The sequence below is a fragment of the Botryllus schlosseri genome, chromosome 5 (assembly GCF_051294905.1).
Source record: "Botryllus schlosseri isolate E-star chromosome 5, Bs_hap1, whole genome shotgun sequence".
NCBI classification, from domain to species: domain Eukaryota; kingdom Metazoa; phylum Chordata; class Ascidiacea; order Stolidobranchia; family Styelidae; genus Botryllus; species Botryllus schlosseri.
In genome coordinates this window covers 24,094,497-24,114,747 of record NC_137240.1, presented here as the reverse complement: position 1 = coordinate 24,114,747, position 20,251 = coordinate 24,094,497, and the positions used below count along the sequence as shown (strand labels likewise).

Sequence of the window (20,251 nt, the reverse complement as noted above, 5' to 3'; positions counted from 1 at the left end):
TGCTAGTTATCATAAATATATGTCATGTTTCCTTCCGTATATCTGTCACAGGTAATAGGCATACTTAGCGACATTATAGAATTCTGGTGCTGATACCGTACCATAAGCATTGGGGACGTGGAAAATCGGTTAGTAAATCGCCCCATTCCATTCCATATGAATGGCTGAAGCGCAATTTACATTTGTCGGATAGGTCTAAATCTTTCTGCGACATCTCAAAGACCGAAAATAAACTCCACTTCATCACGACTCAGTTTCCAATCGCTATGCGCTCGCCACGCTATTAAATATCTATCGATGTATCTACCGGTTTTTATCATATCGATCTGAATGCTGAGTGAAATCGATGTAATCAGGCTATACCGTAGTCGGGTGTTCTTTGATGAAGCACACCCACTCGAGACAGGCGATAATAAACACCCCGGAGGGGTGGCCCTACACCCGTTGCGATCCTTCTGCGTTTATGGGTGTATTCTTAAAATTATCACCTGATATTTGCACTTAAACTTATCACCTGATATTTGCTCTTAAAATTATCAAGTGATATTTGCCCTTAAACTTATCATCTGATATTTGCTCTTAAAATTATCACCTGGTATTTTAAGGTGAAATTGCAAAAAGTTACACCCAGAACGTGTATCGACTGCAAATACACCCCTTCACGTGGTTGAAAGGGGTGTTATACCCCGAAACTACACTTATTTCGTTTACAGTGTATATAGTCGAGAACGGCTCAACCATTGCCATATAGGCTCGAATTGTATCACATCAATTTGTAAATGGTTAATGTATTGCATCTTATCAATCCTTTCTCTATTCTCTATTTTGGCTGGTAACTATAAACTGAGGCTATACAATTACTTACGTAGCAGGTCTGCGTATATGTGAGCGATTATGCGCCTTCTATATTCGTTCATCGGTTAAAAATCAATGACCACTAAATCTGAATTTCAGACATCTAGCAAAATGCAATGATGCCTCAAACTTCGGATAGGCAGCTTGACTCGAATTGTGACTTGACTTAACTCGAGTCACTTCCAAAAGTATACTGACTTGACTTGACTTGAGTCACCGTGGAAAATCGATTGACTTGACTTGACTTGACTCGAGTCAAAATGTGCAATGACTCGAAGGTAGTAACTTGATCCCAACACCATCGCTCCATTCATTTGCATTCCCTAACCAGCTGTCAGTTGGTATAACTTCGAAGAGACTTTTTGGGGTACAGAACTTTAATATACCTTTTTAATAATTGACTATAATTTACTATAACTTTACTCTAACACATATTTCGAAGTGTATTTTTAAAGGTCGGCCTATCTTGAGATTCTGAAAATACTGAGAAGATTCATTCCTTTAAGACGGGAATCTTATTCAAAATCCAGGACGTCTCTCAGCTCCTCGATGAATGTGGCGTCATCGTTGACTCGATCAACATCTGTGTCTTCATCCAACCTCTCGAGTATTTGCTCCACGATATCGAGATCATTGCCATTTTCGTCTCCGACTGCGTAGGTATATTCAATGTCATCGAAATTAGGGGAGTTTATTGCTAACATTTCAACATTTCACATCACCACAAGACTGCGATACAAAGAAAAGGTAGGAACTAGGAAGGTGTCGAAACGACTTGGAGTAGTCTCTGAAATCAGACACACACCCGGGCCTAGGCTATGTAAAGAGACATGCACACTGAATGAAAAGGTAATATAATGAAGCATAAAAAGACTAGTGATGAAAATATCTCATCCTTCAACGCACAGCAATACCATTCACTAAGCCAGAAGTTTGTAATCAATTTCCTCGTTGACTAACAACCGGAAAATTGACATACCCGGATATTGGTTGATTCGCGGAAACTTGTCACGAAAACTTCATCGCAAGTGTGGTCGAGTCATCATGAATCATAAAAATACTTGGTCGAATTAACATAGATTTGAACTACCGCAGTGAGAAGAATTCAATGCAGATGACCGTCTCGGTCAGACACTCCATAATATTAATATTTTCACCAAAACACCGTAAGATTGACACGCAATGAAAAGACAGGAAGGTCTCGAGACGACTTGAAAGTCCTTAAAGGGGCAGCAGTCACGCAGAGATCGAACTTTATATCGTCGTCAGCCGATGTTGTGAAGGAAATATGACGTACACGCCAAGGTGGTTTAGATACTGCGTTTAACGGAAGATGTTCAGTCAGGAGATTTATGTCAAAACCGGGCCTAGTCTATTCTATTTTTTTGTGCATAGGGCGTGTACGACATATTTCCTTCATAATATCGGTTGACAACTATAGAAAGTTCGATCTCTGCGTGACTGCTCGAGCGTGAAGTTGCTATCGAAATTTCAATAAATTGCAGCTCCATTACGGTGGCGTTTTGAAGAAATCGGGTGCGGCCAAAATTTTTATTTCGATTTGCCCTTCAATTTGAGACCAAATCATTTTTAGAGTACAGTGGCCCTTTAAAATCAGACACTCGACTGGGCATCTAGAGGTCGTAAAAAGACGCGTGCATGCTGGATGATAATCAAGTAACAGAAGTTAACATAAAAAGGATAAGTGATGGAAATGAATGCGGCGTATTCATTTTGAGAGCTGACGTTCATTTAAAACTTCGACTTGGCTGTGACGCGCTAATCAAGAACCGCGGGCAATTTTTTACCTGGCGCTGGCGGGGTCGGCTCTGTGGTCGTTGCCTTGCTGGTGGTCGATGCTGAATGAAAATCAGAATTGTACAAACTACCAATGCGGCGAGCGTCCGTAAGGATCGTATATTGCAGAAAACAATGCGTTAATATTGCCAAATATATTCCACTCGAAGCATTTCGACTGACTCTCATCAGAAGCGAACGTCAGTAAATGAGGTTAACCAAATTCGAAATAAATAAAGATTTTTGTCGTTGTGGCGTAATAATGACAAGTTCACAGAGTTGGGAACGGCAGTAAACAGCGCAATTCAATTCAATGAAACTTCCTCCACACACTAGGTATTAGTTGCGGAATTTTTGCCGGCTCTTCGTTACCTGGAGGCGCCGGTGTAGGCTCTGTGGTCGATGCTGTTGTTGTGGAGGCCGTGGTCGAAGAAGTGGTAGATGCCGTGGTCGATGCTGTGGTGGATGCTGTGGTCGAGGCGACGGTTGTGGTCGCTACTGTAGAGGAGACCGTGGTCGATCGCGCCGTAGAGGTCGTGGCCGGTGGCAGACTCGTGGTCGAGGTCTTGTTCGGCGATTTGGTCGATTTCCTCGTTCTTAAAATCCGGAAATTTGCACGCATGTTGTGAATACATCACAGGTAATCAAGTGGAAGTAGCGATTTACAAGTTAATTTTGGTGAAGTAAAGTTGAAAACTGTCAAGCAGAGGTAGTCTAATTTCATAGCCGCTTGAGGATCGAAGTAGCAAGTAGGCAAAATCTTCTGGAAGTACTTCGAAAAGTATTAGTAACCACTGACCAGTGACCACCATTAGTCGTAGAGGTCAGGGAACGATCCAACAGAAACGCGAGACTTGTAAAATAATTCTCCACTCACGAGTAGCGTCTCCGGCAATAAGCGATCGTCCTTCTTCTCTGGTGTGTTCGCCAACCGCCGCCCACTGCCCTGCGTCGCACATAACGTCTGAACATACACGCGTGTCGTTATCGTTAGTAAGGCTGGGTGCAGTGATTCTGGCCACAGCATCATCGCAAAGTGCAAATATAGTCGAAAAAACACCAGATGATCTTTATGTCATGAAGAACTGGTTTGATTTCAAAATACATTTTGAACTGTAACAATACGCATATATGCAGTATCACCACCCACACTCTGATGGTGCCAGAATAACAGATACTAGATTACTTGACATCTAATACTCCATTCGGAAACGGCGCCTATAATGCTCCATATTCGGAAACGAATCACTCAGTACCTGACTCTACTAAGGTAAATCTATTTCGAGACTGTAGTTGGTTGACTAAAAAAAGGTAAACTTTCTAGCTTAACTCCCGAAAGACACACCGGGCCGTTATTTGAGTACTTATTTCCTATATCCAACTTGAATTTTGGCTTACATTTAGTAAACATTTTCAAAAAATAAGGCATTTGGGCGTCCGCCGAGGACACTTTCAAAAATATCAAAAAAGAGGACGTATGCAATCCCTAATCCTACCAAACCCTACACTCAATACAGCATATCATTATATTCACGGTCCTATAGTCGCGGCGTCCTGCGGCGTAACTTGTAAGCTGTATAGTTTAGTTTGGAAGAGACGAAAAAAACGATATAAAAGCACCTGCTTCCCGATCTCTTGCGTCCGCGATAATACCTGCTCGAAAGGGAAAGCCCGACGCAAATTGCCAACAGCAAGAATAGTTTTATATTCATCTGATAAAATACGAAAAGAAGACTAGTACAAACTACTGAATGGTAAAAATGCGAATTATAGAACTAGAGCTATAGTCAAAATCAGTAGCTACTGCACCTTCAACCATTTAGGTTGCTATAGTTTGTAAACGTCAACGCAAGAACATATAACGGAATTCTCTATCGCGCAAAGCCTTTTGTGAGCGCGCCGATAGCTTTAAGTTGTCGAAACCAGAAGCGTGGGATGACTGACTTTCCTGTCCCGTCTATACGAGTCTGGAAATGAGGTCCGGATGTTGGCTCAGTTATTCTTCGCGTTTGATTCCTTCCTGGCGTGAGAGGTCACGATCTAATTGAGGAAATAACCGGCTGTCCAGCATAAAGGCAGACATGGACAACTATAGGTCTACATAATTCTAATTTAGAACGGCATCCCGAATGTTTCTACGTGATCTCATTTTAAATATAATATCTCTAGTTTCTAGTTTTACGCAAAATGCTACAGGACAATGTATAGTGCCGAACGAGTCAAGATCGGTTGTACTTTCCCGCCTGTCTTCATACCTCGCCCAGATGTCTATAATTTATCCTCACCAATTTTGCTTCCGCAATAAACACCAAACCTCACATGCCCTTCTATAACAGTGGCTGAGCAAACGATATGCCGGAGACGCGAAATGTGGGGTGTAGCATTTTCCTTGTTCTAAAAAAGGCGTTTTGATCTTATTCTCCCTTCGAAATTGGCAACAAAAATTGGCAACAAAATTGGTCTCCATCTCCAACACCTGGCTGTCCTCGCTCGACCGTGTACCAGTAGTGTACCCCAAGCAAATGGCGGATATTTCATGATGCATGTTGAATGAAACAACCTTGAACTCATAAATGAAGCGAACTCATCGCGCTTCATTGTGAGCGACTTTGGCAGAATGGATTGCTGAAGTCAAATGGACTACGAGCAGAGGTGGTCAGTAACGAAGTACTTCTACTTTTGAAGTAGATTCTGCCTACTCAAACTACTTTTTAAGTAGTTATGATTTTAGACTATTTCTACTTCTACTTGAAAGTTTTCAGTTTTGTAGGCAAAAATAGGCGTAGAATATCTACTTACTTGCTTACTTGTGAACCACCGCTCTTACTTCTACTTGAGTAGAAATTCCGGCGTTACTTCTATTTCGAAGGTTTATTGCTTATAAAGGCCTAGTGCAGTATACAGTGCTGTGCTAGCTCGGTCACAGGCCCTCTTAACACAGATGTAAATGACTATAGTCCTAAGCATGCCTTATTCGCTTTCGTTTTGCAAGAGCATGGGAAAAGCTTAACCCATAGTTCACCTCGGAGCCTTTGGGGCTTCGTCACCCTTTCGGGCAATTCATCGTCTATAACGCGGCCTTCGAGCAATGCGGTAAGTCGACTTGCTCCACATGATCCATTCATGGAAACCTCCCTCGCATACAATAGCTGCGATTTTCCGGAGGTCTGGGACTGTCATGTCCATAGATTTGATCAGTTCATCCGCGCTTCTCACGTCCCAGGATCCTCTCCAGTCCAGCACTATACCGGCGACACGTATCTCCTCCATCTTTGTTCGTGATTTTACCCATTTGTGATTTTTGTCACAATCTCGCTCCATCTTGAATGACGCACAGTCTGTAAATAATAACTTAATGATATCATTGTTAGATCACAGAATTACAGGCGGCCAATGCCAGTAGACATATGGGACGAGCAGCCACTGCATAAAAATGAATTCAACATCAGCAAAGGACTGATGGTTGAAGTGGATAGGCCTATATGGTATCTGGGCCCGTTGGATCAGCTGTTGTTAGTCCGTTATGTGTGATGGAAATTGAAAAGTCCTGATCCTGATGCGATTACAGTTGTCGTCGGTTTTGTGATTGTCGTGAAAATGAGATGTTGCCCAAATCCTATAGTAGTTTGTTAGAGAGTTAACTTTTCCTTGTTTGCGTCAAAGCATCAGATCTGATGATTCGTAGAGGGAGCTTCCTGACAAACGCGATTCGACGTATTTCGTAAACGATATCAATATAATGAGATGATTCCTCGAATTCTCAGTCAGTGGGATACAGCATATCGTCATTGCACACATGGAAATGTGATTGTGCGTGGAACAATGCAATTCGTAATAACTTGTTGCACACGGAACTAAGATAGACATTTGGGTGTGTGGCTCAGTTGAAGTTCGTCACATTATATTGTGAACATATTCCCATCACCGTCTCAATCTTATAGAGCAGTGCTCTTCAACCTTTTACGTCGTGGTAGGCTACACCCTTACAACGCTTACTAAAACTCGTACACCCTTTGACACGGATTCTTTATAGTAAGCCTAATTCATTGGTGTTCTGGTAAACCTTTGCAATTCATGGCCATGTTTCGATTACATATATAGCATAGGGCCGCATCTCAGCCGAGAGTCGTCATGACCAATCTTGACGACATACAGGCTACTCATTACTCATGGTAAATTGGCCACTGTGAACTTCGAAACGTAGAGAGTCCTTGTGGAGTTCTGTGCCATCACTGATTTCTTGAGACATACCTTGCGTATGAAAGTTTCTAATTGTAAAGCAGAACACCGCAGCAGGCTTACTATATATGTATCAAAATAGCGAGTGTAAATGTTAGGAAAAGTGATATGGATATCGTTTGACAGTCGTGACGTACAAGGCAATACTATGGCGAAGTTACATCCAGCGTCTGCAACCAGTCAAAAGGCATACCTCACACAAGGATCATCACCTCCGTGTTCATCGAACCGTAATCTGCAGTCATTCATTAATCTTCTCTCCTGTACATTGAAAAGCAACTTGACGTAAACGGATCCCAAATGACCTCCTTACAATCATAGCAGCAACATCATTCTATATCTTTTTTTCCCAACATGTTTGTCAAACTAGGGTCTTTGCCCAAATATTTGAATCTAGCAAAAATCTCCCAAGTAGACTTGGTCTAATAGAAAATTTCCAGCTTTTCTAAATGAGATTATAATTAGAATGATGGCTATTTTATTCCAAATTAGACTAGAAGTAGAATTAGGCTACACAGATTTTTCCTAATTGTAATATAGCCTAATTATAATTAGCTACACATGTTTTTCCAAATTACATTAGTTTAGACTTTGAACTACTGAATTCCCGAAAACTTGGAAATTTCATGAAGTTTAGTGCATGTCAAATCGGAGTTCATTCTCATAAGCATGAGAGTAGCAAATGACTGCACAGCATTGTTGCATTTTCAGGAAAACTAGAAATTAGATTAGAATTAAAATTAAAACATAGGAGCATTTCACAAATTAGATTAGAATGACTGTAGATTCTCTACTCCAGTATCCCAATATTTAGTGTTCTAAATTATAAATCTAAACCTTCTTTGAATTTCAGTTTTCGGTTTTCTTTTTTTGGCATGACCGATAATCCTTTATGGGTGATAGATATGATGAGTCATATAGTAATCACGAGCACTAATTGACTTGTTTTACGAATTATGGATTTGGAAACGTATCACGTAGCAATTTGAAACGCATACCGTATAATGCGTAATGTGACAATGACAACAAGGAAGATTCGAACTAAACTATATGGAAAGAGTGATTTCTTGTGACTTTCCTACTTTCCCGCATTCCCTTTATTGCCTTTATTTTGAATCTGGATTACACATGCGAGGTAGGCAGCGTAATCGTGACATATTAATGAACAGGCTTCAAATTGAACGAATTTCCAGTTCATATGATACAGCTTATGGTTTTGATCATTTAAAATGCAAGTTTTATGTTTTGGATTCCAAGCAACCTTTCGCGGGTCGCATATATAATAGCTTCGCGGGCCGCACTTTGCCCAGGTCTGCCGTAGATACATCATGTTTAACTCACTGTGCATGTGCAATGATTGCTTACCCCTTATCCTTTCATTGGATCGCAATCTTCTGGTGTGTGGAACTGATAAATATTGCTAATAGAACCGATTGATTCTAAGTTTTCACTAATTCTAATTTCGCAGTACCCAAAGCATTAGCATCAGTCAGCCACCTAGACAAAGCGCTGCTGATTGCAATCGGAAATAGTCTAAACGCCAAACGACATATATGGTAGGCCTACTTCGGATGTGATTTTTATTTGCACGAAAACCCAGGGAAAACAATTTGTAGCATACTAACTTGATAAAGCGTATTAATCATCGATGTGATCTTTCACTATCAGCAAAAACTATTTTTGCAGTAGTGTAATAAAACGCATTGCCGTATTACCAGGCTAATGAATACAATTGTTTTGAAAGACAATAATCAATAATCAGGAGATGATATTTTCATCCGATCAAAACGCACACAATGTACACTGCGATAAGACACCATGCGATGGAATGAACATATAGGAGGATGCAGAACGACACGCAGTTGCGGTCTCTTAAACTAACATCCACCTCAATGTTGCCCAGTTCATTTTCAATGTTGATCTTTATGTCGCGGATCGTTCTAGCTCTTCCCATTAGTTGCGAGTATTTTCTTTCATCGGGTCTTTTTCTCCACCAAATGTCGAGGATGATATGCAGTAATTCAGCAGATATGAGGGAGATATCTCATCATTATTATCAACCAACTGGTCACATGACATACCTCCAACAACCCATTGTTGGTTGGCGCGAGTTCTCTACGGTACATGTCAAGGGCCTATGATGATGCGGATCTGCTAAAATTCGAAAACATTGCCTCAGCATTCGTAATGCACCTTGTAGAAGAATATAGGAGTCGTGAAAAGCAAATATTATAGCGCTTTGCGAAGAAAACAGCCTCAACGTCGTCAAATCTACGTCGGCACGACAAAAGGTACTTTCGGGTATCGATATTATCCGGGGAAATATATTTTGCTGTATTTTACATGTGCGTCAGTTCATTTTCTCTTCATGGTTCCAGATTTCAGCCTTAAAAGTAATTTATTAGCTAATATATATCACCATTGTTTTAACGAGACTACTTGGATTTCGTTGACTCATTACCAACAACTCAGTGTCCAATAAATTTTTCATTAATTAGCAATTTCATTATCTCAGTTCTATCACAACCCAGTATCAAGATGTGAACCCGTGTAAAAGCATCACTGTCCCTTCAGGCATGCCTGGAACACGATATTCGGTCATAACGAAATGTCGAAATTTACCACCGTAAATACTATTAAATAGTATATTCATATTCAAATGAACCCGAACATTTTCGGCTGACACTCGTCAGGGGTAATCGTCGGCAACTAGTAGAGAATTGGAAAGAACATTGTATATCAACAATCGTATCACAAAATATGACGTCACCAGCATATTTTGAGATACGATTGTTGATATACAATGTTCTTTCCAATTCTCTACTAGTTGCTGACGATTACCCCTGACGAGTGTCAGCCGAAAATATTCGGGTTCATTTCAATATGAATATACTATTTAATTGTATATTGAAGTTCTGTACCGTAAATACTATAAATTCAAAAATGGTCGGAATTTCCATTTAAGATTGCACGGCCTTTCTGATCGGAATTGACCCAAATTTGGTGTGTAACGTTTTTTCAGGCAACGTGGCAATTTTATCACTTAGCGAGTGAAATTTGGACAAAAATTATTGAACAACCCTAATGTACACTTGTGCAGAGGCGTACCCATGAGAGGCTGGGATCAGAATTCGAAAGTCCGTCATCCTGAAATGCCGATTTCATCTCCAATATATAGTCGCATCTACATCAGACCATTTGGAATTATAGGAAACTGTTACGTTTCGACCGAACCATACGAAGTTACCTTTTAAAGTGAAACCTCGTATTACAAACTCGCCTTTTTTGGGACGACTTAACTCGACTTTGACTCGAGTCAACTTTATCAGATGACGGGAGTTATTGACACGAGTCACTTTGCAGAAAAGACTCAACCTGGACTTGACTCGGCGTTTCAGGAATTCGATTGACTCGTGACTCGTTGCGACATTTTCGAAGCAATCTCTATATTTAATCAAGTATTCGGTATATACTAAATCGCGTAACCTGTACGTACATAATCTAGACACGTTGATATGACATGTGTGAGCAACCAGTCATTCAACGGTTTTGGCGCTTGGTTTTACTGAGCCTCCGTCGGTAGGTTGCATTTTGCCAATAAATTAACCGCATATGTAATGTAGTGGCGATATAGCGTAGTGGTATAATGAACAGCTACAACACCAATGGGTTGTGGATTCGAGTCCGACCGAGGTCGACTCTAGAAATCCTACCTGAGTGCTGGAGGTATCTCGAGGCTCCTCCGCGCACCGCCTCGTGTAAGCGGTGTCTTGTAAAAGTCTTGAAGTGGGCCGTGCTACAAGTCGGCAGATACGGAATGAAAATGATGAAAATTGGTCTGATGTATATGACCAATTGACCATAGTAGAAGACAAACACCATGAATACTACAGAACAAACAAAAAACAAACCGCAAATGAAATTATTAGAGCTTACATCAGTGATTCTCAAGTTTTGTCACCTCGCGGACCGGTAAAATTTCGAAAAATATTTCGCGGACCGGTGGACTTTCAATCAACCCAAAATAAAGAGTACAACTGTTTCGTTGCAACTATATGGCGCTAGAGAGTGACATTTTGAGGGTTGTGATCGTAATTAATTATGTTCACGATGACATCCATGTGATTCTACGGTAGTGAGTCTGCCGACTCGAGGTAAATTTGCCTTGTCCAGATCCAGATAAACGTGCTACCACCAAGAGTCGTTTACAGTTTTTCGCACCGAAGGCAGTGGATTTAATGGACCACGCTGATTCGCATAATATTATTCTCTTTAACAATATCGAGAGAAGTGTTTCGGAGTCGAACCAAGCATCTTTTCATGCTACCTTGTTTATTTTTCACTACTGCACCAGACTTAGGCTACTCTGGCTACTATGAGTACAATGCGCCGCACTAAAACACCCGATAATAGCTATACCTGGACATCCACAAAATTAGGGGCACCCTCCAAAAAAACGTTGACCTTGGATCACTCACTGGATGGTAAACCAAACGTCTGGGGGTCTCGCCCCCACGACACCACGACCCCACGACCCCACGACCCCACAGTTGGATGGATGTTTTCACCAGGACCTGCGAGCACATTCATTCTACTTAGTGTAAGCAGAGAGTTTTTGTATCCTAATCGCACCAAGCGCGAACATGTTCTATAACTTGTGACTGAATCGGTCAATAATATTGGTAATTGCATATAGAAATTTTTTTCTTTCAGAATTATCAGATTTACCGGTAGAGGTGAGTGAGGTGTCGTCTCTGAAAATTTGGGGCACGTATACTTAATAATTAAACATATTCGAGTGCGCTTGTTGGAATAATTACGTTTTTACTTTGTTGTTTGTCATTATATCGTGACCAAGTCTCTGTTATATAGTGAATAGATATTGAAATCGCCCAAGCGCACTGAACTAAAAGACGCACACAATTCCAAATTGGTATTTCTTCACTCGAAAATAGATTTTCTCTGTGGTATGGCATTTGTCCTGTGCGGTACAGATTGTCAGGACAGCGAGATTTGACGCCAGCCATTTAGGCGACTACGGACAATTAGACATATATATATATCGAAGTTTTCAGTCAACTGTTTTCGGTCAACAAAGGGCAGTCATTTGTGGACAAGGTTTTTTCACTGCCGAATGTTTTGGCACACTTTTCGTCGTGCCATGTTAGCCAAATCTTCATTATGTGTTGCTGCGTCGTGGTGCGGTAATGGCTGATGCTGAAATGCCTATTTCTATAAATCTTGCGTATTTTCTGACGGAGGGGCACCCAATAAGCAAGACATTTAGTGACACTAAATCGCACAAAGCGCGAAAAAAGATTGAAAAAGGTTGGATAAATTTCAACAAATACCTAATTATTTATGTCCATTCACGAAATAATTTTGGGCCCTCTCAAAGGTCGGGCTCGCTCCAATTAGGGGGTTTGAGATGCGGAAATTACGGTATCGCATAAAACGAATTAATTAAAAACGAAAGATCGCGCAAGCTGTACTTGTCGCTCGCATGGCTTGATCTTTAAGTCAAATCGAACATGTCTCCAGACCGAACCGAATGTTACCTCACGAAGTTCTGATTCAGTTTGAAATTTTATGTTTTATTTAATTTGTCAATGGACAAGCCTTCAGGATATTGCATCTTGAAATTTAGGTATAAAATTGTAATATACCTGGTGGACCGGCAGAAAAGACGTCGCGGACCGGCGCCGCTCCGTGGTCCGGTGGTTGAGAACCACTGGTTTACGTTGTCGTGGACTATGAATAGGCCTAATCTATTTATAGCAATGTATTCCCGTTTTATAGCGCCTTAGCGTGTCTCTTGAATGATTTAAGTTGGGCAAGTATAGTATATATTAGGAATGATGCGAACCCCTGAAAGATTGAGGTTTGGGTGAACTCGAGACTTTTCGAATGGTGCAATATGAACACGAATGCGAAAATGAACCTAGGACGTCGCGTTACGTCAAATTGCTAATTACAACGTTATATTTCTATAAAGTAATATAATATTGTACACGATGCCTATCGGCGACTCAGGCCACATCATGCCACAATGCCGAATTACATAATGACTCTTTAAGCATCACTAAATATAAAAATTTGAACAATCATAACTCAACTATCATAATTCCGTAAAATATATATCTTCCATCGCTTTGCCAACAATTTCGACAAGGCTTTGCAAGGGAATATATTGTAACGCCTGATCGGTCTAGGCGCGACCGAACAAAGCATTCTGAAGGTGTTTCATTATAGCTACATACATTGATAATGATGAGAGTGAAAGACCGGTTTCTATAGTTTCATCCAATATTGCCTCATAAACCAGTTTTACAGTAGCCAACACCCAAATAGAACGTATTTGGTTTTTATGATACAATTAACATATCAAATCAAAATGGATCCCATACGCCTGCGAAGTTATTTACATTAGACAACGATACATTCTTCATATCAATTTCATTGCCCTAAAAATTCATTCTTTGAATAAGCACAATTCTCTGACTAATAATACATGTCGTGTATTTCCTTCGGGATATCGTGTGATTGCGGCGAAGCTCATAGCAGATAGTCACTAGATCAGTGGTTATCAAACTTTTTTAGACACTCCCCCTTGATGGTATTGAAAAATGTCGCGCCTCCTTGATCGTCTTATCAAAAAATACTCAAAAGAGCAACCAGAATATTCCCAATGCCAACGCATAGTTTGAAGACTTGGTAAGTTTTGACTGTTGAGAGGAATTGTTAAATATGAAATTCGAACTATTACAGCGTACACGGAGCAACAAATACGAACTGGAAAGATGTTCAGTTGACTGTTATGTCAAAAATAATCATGTTTAATTGTAGTTCGTAGCATATAGATATTTTAGCGATTTCAGTGTCTAGTCCCTTATATAATACCACCACAATGGCTGGGCACAATGATTCGAGTACCCGAATCGGAATCGAATACTAATTCCAATGATTCGAGTGGAGCAATAAAAGACGATTTTTTCGAGTGCGGAAAGTATACGCTCCTAGCCACTGAAAATTAAATTATCGACACATATTATAGTTTCGATACTATTAGCCATTTAGGAAGCGTATAAATATTGATTGGCATTAGCACGGCATACGAAACAGATAACACACAGCTACGAAGGATACTGGAAATAATATATTTTTTAAGTCATGATCGATTTACAGCATTGTGACACATGCAATGAAATCGGTATGGTTGAAAAAAGACCAAAGTATATTCAATGTGATTGGAACAGGCATTATATTTTTTGCCGACGCATAAAAGGTACATATTTCAACTTTGACATCTTGCATTCTGTTCGTTCGTCGTAATGAGTGTTACTCGAATACTAGACTCGACTTGACTCGACTCGAAACATAATACTTGGTTCAGAATCAAATCACTCAGGTACTCGATGTTGCCCAGCCCTAACCACCAGCCGAGCTTATGCTATGCTCACACGTAAATCAAAAAACAATGACAGGGGCCGCATACCATTAAAATTTTGTCACGAGATAAACAATTATTCTCTACGAGTCGCATGTGTTCGGCAAGAGAATAATTCAAATGTGCACTTTTGGGCTGCCATAAAATGCGCTACTTGTGAGTGACCGTTCTACACACTCTTCACAGATGCTTGACAGACATGCAATTACAGCACAAGCCAACAGCTACACGCATTCACCAGCCAACCTCAATTCAGAGACCTCTTATGATCCGTGCAAAGTCCGGTATCAGTCAAAATCTAGCAGAATCTAGAATTGGCAAGGTGCGTGCTGGTTCAGTGTTGAATTTGTTTTCATGCTTCCAGTGTCATACAGAGAGTGGTCCGAAGTCGAAATGCAAAGAATTTCAACCCAAGATGTTATAACCCGGCTATATACGCAGGTGGCCCGGTCCCAAGTCCCGCCATCGTAGATTATTCTGGGCTCCTAGCCCCCTCATTGTCGCTGTTCTTAAGACGACAAAAAGCCCAGTAAAAAGACCCGATAAAGAAAGAAATTTGAAGAACTTTGAAAACTACCGCTTTATACTTTGATGCCGCTGCTCTATGACGTAATCCAAATATAGGGAAATCCCCTGATTAATTATTATCATTTGCGATTTAATCGGTGTGCTCTCTGGGAACAGGCTGATTGCAGTATTTGCTTTTGTGTTTGCAGAACTTTGTCGGGCACTCGCCGATCTTTATAGGCGAAAACAATGCTCACCCGTTCAATGAGACGCGTCACTTGACAGGCGCCGTTAATAAAGATTGAATCGCTTGAACATAGATGTGGTAGTCTGTAGTCGTAGCAAGAAACTTAATGTAGTTCATTTATCGTGTGGCTGCTTTGAACAATATTAAGGTATTTCACAGTTGATCCGACGAACCGGTTTATTGTGGCACTGTTTATTACTGTCAGTTGCCTGTTGCGCCGAAACAATATCAATATTGCGATGGAAAGAAAGGTAGATATCAACAGCAAGGATTATGGATTGGATGTTCTTGCTAAATTCAATAGGTAAATTATATTATTTACCTAAATATCTTGCGCTGCTTCGTCGACGCGACAATTTTGCGAAATAATATTTGGTATTTTTAAATTTTAGAAAACCGCATGCAGAAATTCCAATTTCACAGGAAATCCAATAGATAAAACCTAGAATAGAAAGGAAGGATGATTCCCTAATCCCGATACAATATCATAACCTTTCCCAAACAGCGAGTCAATTTTCTGAAGGGTTGCATTTTATAATTTCATCCACTTATACAATGCCCGTGTAAGTATCGTCACTTGTCTGGACTACTGGTAAGTTTCCGGTCTCCGCAATACATAAATAAAGCCGGTTGTATTTTTGTCACAGCTGCTTCGGTGAAACATTCATATCCAATCCTTGCACAATTGAACTTCAAGAGCGGTACATCGCTCATGCATTACCAGTTAACGGTTTGATTTTTATAGAAGGCCAATAACGAAGCTTTAACTGGTGTGCCGGAGGGTGGTCCAATATAGCAAACTAAATTAAAATCATACTTGACTATTTGAATAAATCCTAATGTAATTGTTCAACAATTGCACGACTTGCTTTAATTTGCAGATCTCCCAGATGGGATAAATCTATTTACTACTTCAGTTTCAGGACAGACGGGAAGTATTGTGATTTTGTTATTAAGACTGGAAAAAAGAGCATACCTGTCCATAGAAGCGTAGTTGCCGCTAGCTCGGAATACTTTGATGCCATGCTAAGTCATGATGTAAGTTGGGAATACTACAAATAGGAACTGTACTTAGGAACGCGAATTTGTTGGATGAAAATCCAATTTACGCTTCTCATTCTACTTTTAGACGTAGGAAACTCGCGAAGGAGTTGTTGAAATCCATGGTGCTGAGGAGAGTTCAATTCAGAAATGTATCGAATTCATGTACACGGGAAAAGCTTCTCTCTCGAATGAAGTGCAGGCAGATCTGCTGCACATTGCCCATATGCTCAGATTACATAGTAAGTAGCCTATTTCAAAATAAACGTAAGTGTAATCGTAGTAGTTTACACTAGCCGATAAGACAGATGACGGTTGCAGAATGATTGAGGTACACTTTAATTAAATCCTAGGGACATAGGAATTCGCCGAGAGAAATGATTGACCGAATGGGCACCGTTGAGACAAAAAGGTCGAGAACCTCTGATTTATAGAATAAAGTGTCAGGAATAGTCATAATATTGTTGCTAACATACTCAGACTTCAAAAAAAAAACGTGGACCACGCATATCAAGCATACATCCCACGGGCCGCATCCGGCTAACCACACGACTTCATCCGGCCCGCGAAGCAATGGGGAAAATGCTTGGGTCTATATTATCCTGCTCATTTCCAATAATATCAGTTATTTTTTCGGTAGTTAGAATTTACTTTCTCGGTAGCTAGAATTTACAATATGGGGTTGGTATATGACTGATTTGTGATTACAGTAATTGAACGTTATTTGAGTATTTAGGTATAGATAGTTATAGATATATTGGAGTTTACTCATATAGGCCTATATGATAACCGAGAAAGTTTTCAACTAGGATTAATATAATACTCCTGACTATAATAGTGTAGCTCAGAGGTCTTAAACACGCGGCCCGCGAAGGCATTTTCTAATTTCAAGTATTCGACAATATATTCAAGTGTCGTATATCTTTTTTAGATTTAAGAACTTAAAGTTCACTCTAAAACTATACCACAAAAACCTGAAATCCAAACAAACTTCACCATCACATCACTTCTAAAATCTACCATGCGATGGAAGATCGCTATTACGTCACATTTCAGGTTCATGATGATAAAACATGACCCGTTGATGATTCGTGACAGAAAATTGTGATTTTGTTTGGTGCGACCTTTCGTCAAATTACTCGACTTTGCATTGAATGGGCGATAAACTAAAAATGACTCGAGTTGAGTAGGGTCAAACGTTCAAATCAGAGAAGGACTTGCGTCTCGGAATAGTGACTTGGTCATGGTCATCCTACGGACGCAACAATCTATGAAACTGTCGTGCAGAATAGTAATTTATCAAAAGCCCGTAGTTTGCGTTGCGTAGGGTATATAGATATCAAATCAGATCTGCATGGAAACCATTGAAATTCTGTGGCCCCGTGACGTTTCTTTGGTTACATCCTGGGTGTTGTTTGTTCTCTTTATCCATGTTATTATCGGTGGCGAGTAAGGTGATTGGTCATTTCTATTCCAGGGGTTCTTAACCAGGGGTCCGTAGCCCTTCGTGGTACGAAGCACCACATCAGGGGCATGAGACGCATTGTGGAAATAGGCCTATATGCTATGGAATATTTTCTGAGCCAATTTATTCAACTGGAATATATTCTTCGCGCTACGCCACGCTTTACGTGGCTGGGCTTTCTGATTTTTATATAGATACCATCAGAAATGGTTTCGAAAATAGACAGGGGGCACGCGAAATCTTATTGAAAGCACAAGGGGTACGATCGCTAAAACGGTACAGAAACATTCAAATTGTTATTGATCTGTTCAAATATTAATCGAAGAAAATCTAACGCTGGTTTAATTTGACTTTGGCAATGACAGCAACAATAACCTATACTTATCACGACTATATCAAACCCCCGATTAGGCAACACCGCTTACATGCTCTGATATCAGATCAATCTTTAGTAAATTCTAAAATATACTACATAAAATTATGGCACGTCGAAGGTCCACTAGTTGCAATATTATAACCCGACAGCTTTTACGATGTCATCATGCGTCTACAACTCATCATTTTAATAAAATGCCCGGCACAAAAACTATATTATTCAAATATTTGAAAATGTGATTTTTTCGTGCCAAGCGTGAATATAGTATAATAGTAAATTACATTTTCACGATGTTTGTGGAATGCCTGTCTGCAAGGAGCCGTCAAATAATGCCTACTAGGATATGATACATTGAACACCCCTATCATTGATGCTGCGGCCCGCGGCGTCATCAAAAATTAGGAAATTGGCCCGCGAGCACATTTGAGTTTGAGACCTCTGGGTAGCTGTATGTTGATATAAAACAGTCTTCATTGTGTAGTGCAGAAATAACAAGTAGAATATCCCAATGGATTATCGCCAAAACCAGAGCCAATTAAAACCCCAAGACCACTTTTACTATGTCTGCCTAAAAACTATGTATTGACCAAGCTCCATCGGGCTACTGTCTCTTCTTGTGTCTCAAATTTCAATTTATGGTCATGGCCCACAGGTTGGGAACGCATGCTATTGCAAGTGATGCTCGCACGAGTCTCGTTATTAGCAACTATAAAAAGTTGTTGAACATGCCATCATGCCGTCTATACTGAAATTTTAAGGAAAAGTAGATAAAGTTCCTACGGTTCGATGCGTTTAGCTGGGTCTAGTATGATCTTAGTCCGTAACTAGCTTAGAGAACGGGACTGAAAATGGAACCTATATGGAAGTGTTTTATTTTCGACTCAACCTGAGCCATTTTGTATCGAATTGACTTGTACTTGAGTCGTTGCGAATACCTCGACCAAGTCACGAGACTCGTAACATTATTTACGAGCAGTATGCTATGAATTGGTGACTTAGGATACGACCTAATAGTTGTGCATGACTAGAACCCGAGATGGAAGAATGAACACTAGGACTTGGTCTGGGACTCGAGCCTCAACATTTTGACTCGAACTCGGTGGTGGATTAAGAACGACTCGAGTTGACTCGAGTCCAACTTGTAAAAACATGATCGACTTGTGTCTCGTAACTTTGTCACTTGGTTACAACCGTGCATCAATCTGCAAGCCGTCGGCAACCCCATTAGTGCGTTATCGTATTGTTCGGTCGAAACGCAAGAGTGCAATACCAATGGGTTAATTGCAAACGAGCTGATAAATATTGGAGATGTTCTATTCATAAGCACTGGAATTTGTAATTAATACTAGTTCATTATTATCATAATATGTAATATCACACGTGTCCATTATATTAGGACTGTACAATGGAATTGCTCTGGTTCTGGAGAATGATCTTGACTGTGAAACATTCTTCACAACGAGGCAGATTGCGAATCTTTACGATTGCGAAAGACTTGTTTCTGTTTGCGATAATTTTGCATTAAACAACTTTCGAGCAATTGCGAAAATGGACGATTTCAAGAAAATTGAAGCAGAATATTTGGAGTTTCTGCTGTCTGCAGACGGATTGGAGGTATAATGCACTATTGTTCTACTTGATAAGCAGGCCACCACAATGCCTAGAGGTGTGGCGAGATAGCGCAGTGGTATAAACCGCGGCTGCAACACCAAGGGATTGCGGGTTCGAGTCCGACCGAGGTCGACTTCAGAATTCCGATCCCTACGTGTTGGAGGTTTACCTAGGCTCCTCCTCATCCACGTAAACAGTGTCTTACAAAAAGCCTATAGGTGGGCCGTGCTATAAGTCGGCAGTTACGGAAAATAATGAAGAATATCGGCCTGGTGTAAATGACCATAATAGTCGACAAACACCATGAAATCCACAAAACAAACAAACCATGCCTAGAATCGTCTAAGTGTTTAATAATTAAATACAGATATATCAACTAAATTGGAGTGTCGCGCCGTATGGAATACTTTTGATCGTTTGCGAGCCAAACCTGTCTTAATGAAATCAACATGTTACGTCAAAATTCAAGTAGAAGTAGAATCGGCTCAAGTAAGTAAGTAAGTAAGTGTAAGTAGTTGTGACGCAGTCATAATACGTTTGCATGGACTGTCAACATCGGTAAGTTAAGGTATGCGGATGATGCCGAGAGTATGATTCATATTGAGGGAGGAATAAATATTCGACAGCGTAAGCATCCGACCGCATCATGGCATGCAAATGATAGAT

General features: G+C 40.3%; 1 protein-coding gene across 1 annotated transcript; it reads right to left on the bottom strand.

Annotated features, from left to right (window-relative positions):
* Positions 1–1,284: 1,284 nt before the first annotated feature.
* LOC145439462 (uncharacterized) lies at positions 1,285–4,365 on the bottom strand. The gene is made up of 5 exons (XM_080316948.1): positions 4,273–4,365; positions 3,530–3,616; positions 3,025–3,248; positions 2,664–2,714; positions 1,285–1,507 (listed from the first exon to the last, which is right to left on the bottom strand). The coding sequence occupies exons 1-5, from the start codon at positions 4,362–4,364 to the stop codon at positions 1,371–1,373; spliced, it is 591 nt and encodes a 196-aa protein (XP_080173074.1). The 5' UTR covers position 4,365; the 3' UTR covers positions 1,285–1,370.
* Between the last annotated feature and the right edge of the window lie 15,886 nt (positions 4,366–20,251).